Consider the following 9,200-nt stretch of genomic DNA (forward strand, 5'->3'; position numbering starts at 1 on the left):
GGCCGAGTTTCCCTTGACTAGAGATGTTGAGGACCGATGAATATTTTAGGCAAATTTTTTCATTACGTCCCTGTTCTGGTGCCCAGAATCTTTTTTTTCCTCGCATTCTACATGTTTCATCAGCTTCATTTCTCAAGTGGGGGGACTGATCTGGAATAAGACAAGATGATGATGATTCACAAGGTGGTTGCCTTGTTAAGTTATTCCATTTGAGCTATTTTATCATTTATCCGTATATTTTCCAGCTCCATTGCTATAGCTCTGTGATGTGCACCTTCTAGATGTGTCCCAGTGTTGACCAAAAGCCAAAAGATTTGGGAACTGTGTGAGGGAACCTCACACAGACCATCTTCCTTAGGCTATACATCTTGTGGTTTCTACGATTAGATTCAGTTCTTGGCTATCTTCTGTAGGGTATACTACTCATGCTTTGTACAGTTCTGTTGAATTTGGATTATATGCTATAGTTCATTGCATCCCAATGCTGTGCTGGTCACAGCTTGAGATGGAAGGTTTGATAGCTCACCCTAGGATTCTTGTCATCATCACCTGCTGGGTATTTAGAAAGGCTGGTTTTTTAATCAATACAATTCACACCATTTAGTATAATTGTATTAGTCAGCAGACTGATCAACAAAAACGTGCCCAAAAACACGGGCCAGTTATAATGGAGATAATCGCTCCATGACGATAATGTCCAAGACCTGGAAGATCGATCAGTGGCTCTTGAAAGAGTGATATATGGTATTCAGGGCAGTTCTAGACATGATGTAGCCTCTTATAATGGGGGACAATATCAAGGGCCCCAAATCCAAGGTATTTTGATGAGCTATACTTCATTGCAGTGTTTTAGCGAGGACATCATCTGCCCCTTAGCAACTGCTTGTGCTTAAAAATCATTCTGCCATATTTACGTGGAGTATGCTGCTTACCATACACCCTTATGCTCGCTGTATTCACATTGCTCGAGGGGTAATACACAGATCAATAAAAATGATTATGTGACCAAATACTTTATTCGGGGTTATGGCGTAACCTGAGCAAAGTTTACTCTGGTCAATTAACCTATAGCAACCACTTGGTAGCTGATTCTAACTAGTTTATGCTAACTGCTACCTGGTTGCTATGGGTAACTGGACCAGGTTGAAACATTGAGCATGTTACTGTATGACCCTCTTCTATGCTGAAATCATATCCATTTCTTCTTTCTTTTTGGTCATTTTTCTTTGCTTCATTCATTTTTTTGTTATGGTTGTATGCTCTGTTTTAGGCCCCCTCACCCGTGAACCCCAATGCTCTGGACCGCACAGCTGCATGGCTGTTGAATATGAATATGCAGCTATTAGAAGATGAAAGCCCTGAGCCAGATATCAAGCACAGGGACAAACTCAGGAATAAGGAAGAGCTCAGCCAAGCAGAAAAGGTAACACTGAAAGGGGTCGAATGAGCCAATCTATAAAAGATCCTTCTAGAACCCTTCCCATGTAATTATGTTTTATATATTAGTCACTTGCCAGTGGTTCAATGATAGAGACAGGGTTAGACTGGCCTGCCAGGGTACCAGAGGAGGGTACCTTCAGTCCTTCTTATTTCCATCTTAGGTCCAACTCATGACACCTATTATATTTAGGGCTACCTACCGGTTGAGTAAGAGTGGACCCTTGATGTCAGGCTTTCTTTTGGGCCCTAGGAGGCCACATCCAACATTAGAATGACATACAGAGTTCAGCTGAGTTAAACATGTTGCAGGTTAAGCTTCTCCAGCTACAAATGGTGTCTCTCTCTATTGAAAGCATCTCCAGCTGGGCACTTCCCCTGCACAAGCACCTCATTAAATGTAATGAATATGTTGGAGGAGGGAAACTCTCCCATAAAAAACGCTATCCCCAGCGACACGGCGGTGGATTATGTGAATCCACATGGATTCAAGCTGTCCTTTGAGAGAAGAACCGAGAGAGGAACCGCAGCCTTTGTGCCTTGGGGCTCCGACATACAAAATGTGCATTACCCAATAGCTTAGGAAAAGGCACTGCCCCCTACCAAGTAATGTGTAAACAAACCAAAATGGGAATAAATATAATTGCTGTTTACCACCCTCCCTACAAACAAGCACTGACTGGAAGATTTCCAGCTTCCAATCAGCAGAGTCCCTCACTGACTGTAGCTTTAGATTTAGCGGTTATTCCGATGCTTCAGTGGAGGGCTGGTTTTCCCTTCTGGTCCTGTATCCCATAGTAACAAAGTAGCTGCCGGCTGTACTGCAGTTGGCACTTGGGTGTGTGACTGCTATAGGCAACCTGTTCCCATTTAAGGAAGTTGTAGTCTACGGTATCTGGATACCCAGGGATCTATTGACATTTCCACCCAGTTTCTAATTCATCTGTGATTCTGGGAAGCTATGCAGCTTCATTTTGGGGTGACTCATTACCATTTAGTGTGAGCGGCAAGGCAAGTCTGACAACAGGGCACTCTCAGGGAGGGTTGGAGCAGTAGTTGAATGGACCACGCTACAAGCTTGGTATTGGGAAGTCTGACAACAGGGCACTCTCAGGGAGGGTTGGAGCAGTAGTTGAATGGACCACGCTACAAGCGAGGTATTGGGATGCCTCCATCACAAGTGGGTGTTCTCTGAGTGACTCCTCATCGTACCAGGTTGGAGCTACAATAATTTGAGGTCTGACTTTATTGAAGACTCTTCTTTCCATAGTTCTTGCAGATATAAGAAATTTGGTGATGTTTGTTGCTGAACCACTTCTTGACCATGGTGAGTCATGAGTCAGTATTTCCCCTAGTGCTTCCTTAGAACAAAGCCAGCTGTAATCAGTTGGCATAGAAATATCTCCCAAACATGTCTAGGTGGCAGGTGGGTGCTCTATACAATATTTCAGCTGATCTAAATGCCTTAAATATTGGTCCAGCAAGAGAAGATATGAGGTGCATCCAGATATAAAGCTGCAGTAGGAACAGTGAAAAGTAGGGTAACTGGCTGCTCAAATAATTGATGAGTGATATGCATTACATTTTCATCTTGATGTGATACATTTCCTTCCATTTATCAGGGAGGAATAGAGGATCGAGCAGCTTGATAGACATAACAGATTTACACAGCCATTATTATTTAGTAGATGGAACATCAACAATCGATCACAATGCTGCTATAGATATGACTGAACAGCCAATTAGAGCTATTTTAGGTGGAAAAGTGTCCTTATTGTCTTCACTGAACATCTCGTCTATGGTTTATACTGCCCTGTTGTTTCAATGAGAGAGGACATTCAGAGGGGATTCATGGAACTTAGGGTGCTTTTTTGCTTTGGTCAGTAGAAAATGCCAAAACAGTGACAAGCAATGAGACAATTCATATGTGGAAATACAGATTTTTTTCTGCATTGTGTTTAACACTGACAAGTGGGGCTCCGTCTGAATAACTGTTAGGGCCATATCTTGAAAAATTGCTCATCTGATCTCCTAGATATGCCTGAAAAGCTTAAAGTTAAGTTAGGTTGACATTTGGGGTACAAATGTGTTTATTGTCCTAGATAAGTCTTGATCCTGTGTCTGTAATAGGGATGCACCTGATCCACTATTTTTGGGATATGGCCAAATCCTGAATCTTTCATGAAGGACTCGGCTGAACTGAATCCATCAAGAAAGAACCACATGGGGAAACAAGATCACAATTTTCATGTGACGAAATTCATGTGATTTTAAGGACTCCGATTTGGTTTGGCCAGGCACGAAGATTCAGCTTAATCGGAATCCTGCTGAATCCCAAACCAAATCCTGCATTCACTGCATCCCTAATCTGTAACCTTGGCTAAGGAGCTAAGCTAAGGAGGCCAGTGGATGGATCCCCAAAAAGGGCTTGAATTGAAAAAAGCCTGACAACTAATGGAAAACCCTGGATTCCATGTAACTGGGATTGTCATGAGTGTATGGGGGTATTGCTGGCTATGCACAGCTGTTTGGCTCAAATGAGTTGTTCTCCTTCTTCCTTAAGTTCCTTAACTTTTAGCATGATGTAGAGAGTGATATTCTGAGACAATTTGCAGTTTTATTTGTGGTTTTTGAGTTACTTTGTTTTTTTTATTTAGAAGCTCTCCAGTTTGCAATTCCAGAAATCCGGTTGCTAGGGTCAATATTGGCTTACACCCATGCACTGATTTGAATAAGAGACTGGAATATAAATAGGAGAGGGTCTGAATAGAAAGATTAGTAATACAAAGTGCCAATAACGATAAATTTGATTTGTAGATGTTGGTCAATGACCCCTATTTGAAAGTTGGAATGAGTCAGAAGAAGACAAATCATTCAAAAACTCAAATAAATAAATAACAAGGACCAATTGAAAAGTTGCTTAGGATTGGCCATTCTCGAATATATCAAAGTTTACTGAAATGTTAACCATCTCTTAAAGGGATCCTGTCATCGGAAAACATGTTTTTTTCCCAAATGCATCAGTTAATAGTGCTACTCCAGCAGAATTCTGCACTGAAATCCATTTCTCAAAAGTGCAAACAGATTTTTTTGTATTCAATTTTGAAATCTGACTTGGGGCTAGACATTTTGTCAATTTCCCAGCTGTCCCTGGTCATGTGACTTGTGTCTGCACTTTAGGAGAGAAATGCTTTCTGGCAGGCTGCTGTTTTTCCTTCTCAATGTAACTGAATGTGTCTCAGTGAGACATGGGTTTTTACTATTGAGTGTTGTTCTTAGATCTACCAGGCAGCTGTTATCTTGTGTTAGGGAGCTGCTATCTGGTTACCTTCCCATTGTTCTTTTGTTTGGCTGCTGGGGGGGGGAAAGGAGGGGGGTCATATCAGTCCAACTTTCAGTACAGCAGGCTAAAGGAGGCCTTCAGATGATCAGTCTTTCTGTGAGAAGGGTTTGGAGACGTATGTTGGGCATGACCAAATAAATACTTCTACTTAGTGAGGTGTATGGGTTAAAGTAGCGTGAACAAGAGAAAACCGTTCCAGTGTAATGATAACATACTTCTTCTCCAGACCAGGTTCTAGAGCAGATATAATGACTGTACAGAGGCTACATGTCTCATTGAGTATTCTAGGAATTGAAGTTTAGTAACTGCAGCACATTGGTTATTCCATTGCTTGAGTATTGACTATTATTCCTTTTGAAAGTTCTGCTTCTCTAACTAACTATGGAAATCTTTGCTTGACACACAGTACCAACAGGAGATCATGGTGTTGCAGGAAAAGCTCCGACTTTCAAACAAGAAGCTAGAAGAGTATGAGAACCGTTGCAAGAGCCAGGATGAACAAACCCAAAAACTCCTGCTGGAATACCAGGCCAGGCTGGAGGAAAGCGAGGACAGGCTAAGACGGCAGCAGGAGGACAAGGAGATGCAGATGAAAGGAATCATCAGCAGGTACATACAGGACAGTGAATGGCAGTTCTTTCTACTGGAAGTAATTCCTGTGACAATAGAATTTTATTGCCGGGAACATTCCATCCCCCTACCCCACTCCCCCCCCCCCGTACCCTGACATGAACGTAGCTTATTGGAGAGCCATCTATCATATTTTACCAACTGGGGCTTTATTCCAGACACCATGCCAGTTTGTCAGTTTAGAGATGCACTGAATGAATGTAGCTGTACTGCTAGAATTCCCTCTCGGCCTGCTTTAATTCCTTTGCTGATATTATAGCCAGCAAAATCCGCTTTCTGTCAGCCCTCAGATGCTTTTATAAGGCAGGGAATGAAGGGGAAAATAAATCATCTGCAATTCTAGTTGGGTAATGTAATAACTGGTGAATTATCCCTTAGCAACCAATCAGTAGGCAGTATATTACGGATCTGCTGTTGGGAGGCAACATAAGATTGGTTGCTATGGGTTACTACCTGAAGAATAATTTACGTGTTATTGTATAGACCCTTATGCACAGATGTGTGTTTAAGCAATGTCAGTGTACAGAAGTTATCCCCATAGGATTAAATGCCATCCTTGCTCGGGCAACGACATCGTCCCATTAGTACTTAACTGCCTAACACACTTTTTAAAAGTGTCACACCAGTATTTATTGCAAGGATGCTGAGAGCTCATCTGCACTTCCAGGGCCACATGAAAGAGTTGATTTGAATTGAAATTTGGATAAATGTCATGCTAAATCTCCTCTGCTCATGCCTTTCAGGTTGATGTCGGTTGAAGAAGAATTAAAGAAAGATCACTCGGAAATGCAAGCAGCTGTCGACTCTAAGCAGAAGATCATTGATGCACAGGTTGGAAAGATATTTTCAACTATAATTACTAGACTTCATTGCAGAGTATGCAGGAAGTAAATGGTTAGTCCAGGGTAAGGCTGCAGTTGTCACCGTATGATGAGATAGAAGGACAATCTGTCCCAAGAGAAGCCTCACATTCCCCAGATGGTCAGGCCATGAATGGTCACCTTAAGGACAGACGGTACAGTTATAATGTGGTGGCTAAACTGGAGTGTGTGATGCTATAGGTAGGCATGTCATCTTACCAGCTAGACACCTTGCTGGTCTCCTACAAGATATGAAAGAAGAGAAAAAAGTCTCTCTCTATAACTGTAGGAGTCAAAGAGAATCAGCTCTAAACTCATTAATGTCATAAACATAAAGTGATATTGTGCTTCAGTAAGAGTCTGCCATGAAATCGACTTTAGAGAAGGCCATGCCCGTTTAAATACCTGCACATGCGTTTCAACATCCAGTTTCAGAGAGTATTTTACAAGTGTCTGACGCCCCCTTATCTTTGTTTGAACAGCCTATTTGCTGTGACTGTATCCTGTGTGTCTAATAAGGATGAAATTATTAAACCCGTTATCGTTGTTTCTTGTCCAACGCTAATTAGAATTCATAATCAGGGAGCAAGTTCTCCGTTCCTTTCTCAGACAAGACTGATCATCATGTCCTTATACAATTTCACGGATCTCGTTTCAATTTTAATAAGTGGCTTTGTAATTCTTAGACCGTTCTTGGTGCCCCCCTCTGTAATTATGGCAACAATATGTTCCTATTAGGAAATGACATTTGTCTATTATCTCATCCTTGCCGGAAGATAAAGCCAATTTGCTATGTAGGAAACGGCTGGAGTTGCCCTTGCTCTTAATTACTAAACTTTACTTTAGTTAGTGAAACAAAATAAAATGCCTTTTAAATGAACTGTTCCACCTTTGGTGTCATGTCCTGCTATTCACTCTTCAGGTACTTGTCAAATGGGGAGGAAGTTCTAATTGGAAACAACATGGGATTTTCGATTTAAAATTAACTTTTAGCATGTTGTAGTCTCTGGTCAAGGACATAACTATTGAACAGTCCCCAAACTGTGGAGCTGCCACCATGGGGAGGTTGAAGCAGTGGCTGGGGACCTTAAAGTTAAAGGGGACCCGTCACCCAAAAAAAATATTCATAATCCTATTTTATCACATTAGTCAAGCAAAATGAACTTTAATTACACTATATAAATTATTTGAATCTTGTTTCCTCCAGTCTGCTAATTCATAATTATAGCAAGCAGGCAGGAGCCTTTTTGTGGACACTGTTGTTAAGACAAGCCTTGCATCATCTCAGAATCTTGTTTGTGCACCAGAATGGGGGACCTGATGTCCATTCCCATGCCCTGGCTACACAATTGAACGGTGAAGCGAACGGGGGAATGTGGGGAGAGCAGCGATTTCTAGGAAGTGCTGAATGGAAAGTGAAAGTAATTGTCTGCCCCGCCTCTAGGAGGGGCATACATTATTTGATCGACAGCTGAGACCTGAGATGTTTAAATGAGCTTACAAGAGCTATGAATGCTTTAAAAATTAAATATGAAATCCAATTTCTATTTTTTATTAAAGGACTTTTATTATAAAGCTTTTTGTGTCTGGGTGACAGGTCCACTTTAAGAAGAGTTAGGGTGATGTTCATCAACCACAGGCTAAAATCGGCCATAAATAGAATGGTAAATGCTGTTAACTTAACCTCTCCAAGTTAGCAGTTTGTTGGCAGGTTATAAAAGTTCATAGGGTCTGGACCACGTTGATGTGGTCTTCACTTGATGTGTCTATATAAGCATGTTGGTGGCCAAATTAGGTAGTAAAATGAGCAGATCTTATAAAGTATGGCCAGCTTAAATTATACGGAATAACTGTTTGCTCTTCTAGATATACCTCTGAAGTATTTGGGGTGAAAACATATTTGTTGTCCTTGAGGTTCTTGAAACCATGACAGAATGACTAATACACCAATGGTTTCTTATGTCTATAAACTTGCTATAGGGCACAGGAAAGATATTGATCCCAAGGTTGGACCTCCAAGAGGGGCTTGTACTGAAAAGATCTCAAGACCACTGTAATAAAAGAACCAAAACCTATATAGGTATAGGTGGTCCAAGGGGCACTGAATAATAATCAATTTCAGTATATGTTTACAGTGTCGGACTGGCCCACCGGTATACCAAGAAAACTCCCTGTGGACCCAGGGGTCAGTGGGCCCTTTTGCTTCTAATCATTTAGCCTATTTCATGGTCATTCCCTATTTCCTTATGAGGAAAAATGCATAATAATGGAAGAATATAGTAAGTAAATATATAAGACTAGGAGAATTAAGAGATTAAGTGAGGAGGAATAATTGTTTGGAAAGTGGGCCCACGGTTTAAAGTTTTCTGGTGGACCCCCAGTCTGACACTGTATGTTTAAGAAAAAGGTTTTCATCTTTAAGTTAGGAGCTCTACTCTCTAGTTGGGAATGATATCTCTGTAATTTATAATGTTTTGGAGGCATAAAGACAACCACAATCTTCTGCCTTAAACCCAGTCTTTGTGTTTTCCTTTCAGGAGAAGCGAATCGCATCACTGGACGCCGCAAATGCACGGTTAATGAGTGCGCTCACTCAGCTGAAAGAGAGGTACAGCATGCAGACACGTAACGGGATCTCACCCACAAACCCAACTAAATTACAGATCACAGAGAACGGAGAATTCCGAAACAGCAGTAATTGTTAACAAAATATTTTTTAAAAAGCGGGCAGAGACGCCCCCCTGTACAGTAACGAACTCAACCGCAAGCAGCACTTCAAAAAAATAAATAAACACATACATTACAAAAGGATGGTTTCTTCCCCTACCACCCTGCACATTTGACTGAAACATTCTGGGAGATAGCGCCTTTAGATTCTTTAAAGCCAGTGATTTTGGGAAATGGAAAAAAAATGCAGATGTTGTACAAAA

The 9,200-nt window shown here is 41.2% G+C and overlaps 1 protein-coding gene across 7 annotated transcripts in view; it reads left to right on the plus strand.

The window, feature by feature from the left end:
* LOC108699920 (disabled homolog 2-interacting protein) overlaps positions 1-8,988 on the plus strand; it is a 254,554-nt gene extending 245,566 nt beyond the window's left edge. For 6 of the 7 annotated variants that reach the window (XM_041575181.1, XM_041575182.1, XM_041575185.1 and 3 more), the window contains 4 exons: positions 1,271-1,423; positions 5,187-5,389; positions 6,154-6,241; positions 8,808-8,988. In XM_041575181.1, the coding sequence (XP_041431115.1) occupies positions 1,271-1,423; positions 5,187-5,389; positions 6,154-6,241; positions 8,808-8,975 (612 nt within the window). In that variant the 3' untranslated portion in view covers positions 8,976-8,988. The remainder of the gene's footprint in view (positions 1-1,270; positions 1,424-5,186; positions 5,390-6,153; positions 6,242-8,807) is intronic. The other variant, XM_041575183.1, reaches the window with a different exon arrangement.
* The last annotated feature ends 212 nt before the right edge of the window (positions 8,989-9,200 follow it).

Source organism: Xenopus laevis, chromosome 8S, assembly GCF_017654675.1.
Source record: "Xenopus laevis strain J_2021 chromosome 8S, Xenopus_laevis_v10.1, whole genome shotgun sequence".
Taxonomy (NCBI): domain Eukaryota; kingdom Metazoa; phylum Chordata; class Amphibia; order Anura; family Pipidae; genus Xenopus; species Xenopus laevis.